The sequence below is a fragment of the Hyperolius riggenbachi genome, chromosome 6 (assembly GCF_040937935.1).
Source record: "Hyperolius riggenbachi isolate aHypRig1 chromosome 6, aHypRig1.pri, whole genome shotgun sequence".
Lineage (NCBI taxonomy): Eukaryota > Metazoa > Chordata > Amphibia > Anura > Hyperoliidae > Hyperolius > Hyperolius riggenbachi.
Window position 1 is genome coordinate 195,158,667 of NC_090651.1, and position 1,094 is coordinate 195,159,760.

Below are 1,094 nucleotides of genomic sequence, written 5' to 3' on the forward strand. Positions count from 1 at the left end.
GTGATTGCGTTCCCACTTGATTTCCATTGTTGTGTGTTCACCGTTGCCGGGGGGCGACTAGATTGGTGGACACACATACATTTTGCCGCTGTGCTTACTCTCTCTCTCTCTCTGAGGGCTATCTTGCCCTGCATTTTTGCAATTCGTACAATTCCCATCTGGCGTCTGTGGCAGTGCAGAGTGGTTGTTCCTCTGCACTCCACAGCTCCATATGTTGGTGAGAATTTCCCTCTGCAGGTGCATTGCACCAAGCTGGGTTCTGTCGTTTTATACGCTTGTGGAGGACTTCCGCAGTGTCAGCGCACATCTAGTGCGCTGACCACAGAGATAATTCCGCAATCGTTACCGTCTGCATGTTTGAGAATAGCGGCTGAAGTAAAAAGTTGCTTAAGTTTATCAAATGCTGCTTGAGCCTCAGACGTCCAGTTGAACCTTTGATGAGCCTTGGTGAGCTGAGTAATAGGAGCTACAACTGCAGAAAAGTTCTTTATAAAACGTCTATAGAAATTGGCAAAGCCTATGAAGCGTTGTACCCCCTTCTTGTCTTTAGGAGCTGGCCAGTCCAGGATAGCAGAGACTTTTTGAGAATCCATCTTAATTCCCTCTGCAGAAATCTGTAGTCCGAGAAACTGAACATTGGTTTGCTCAAATGAATATTTTTCCAATTTGGCATATAAGTTATGAACTCGAAGGCGATTCAACACTTTCTTTACATGAACTCTGTGTTCTTTTAGAGAAGGGGAGAAAATTAGGATATCATCCAAGGTCACAGCCATAAGCACATCTATAAAGTCCCGAAAAATATGAAAAATTTGAAAAAGATCCGGTACTAATGGCAGTGGGTAACGATTCTTGATTGTGATTTTATTGAGTTCACAAAGAAGTTTCAACAAAGAAGATTCCGGCCCCAGCAGGGGAAGTATGGAGAATAAACCCCTTAGCCAAGTTTTCATCAATATACTGTTTTAATTCCTCAGACTCGGGTTCAGAAAGGGGAAAGACTCTGCCAAAAGGAATCTCAGCACCAGGGTAAAATTCTATAGGACAATCATAGATGCGATGGGGAGGTAAGGTATCTGCAGCTTTTTTATCAA

The 1,094-nt window shown here is 43.4% G+C and overlaps 1 protein-coding gene across 1 annotated transcript; it reads right to left on the reverse strand.

Annotated features, from left to right (window-relative positions):
- Positions 1 to 296: 296 nt before the first annotated feature.
- On the reverse strand, positions 297 to 776 carry LOC137522112 (uncharacterized). The gene has a single exon (XM_068242141.1). The coding sequence runs from the start codon at positions 774 to 776 to the stop codon at positions 297 to 299; it is 480 nt and encodes a 159-aa protein (XP_068098242.1).
- Between the last annotated feature and the right edge of the window lie 318 nt (positions 777 to 1,094).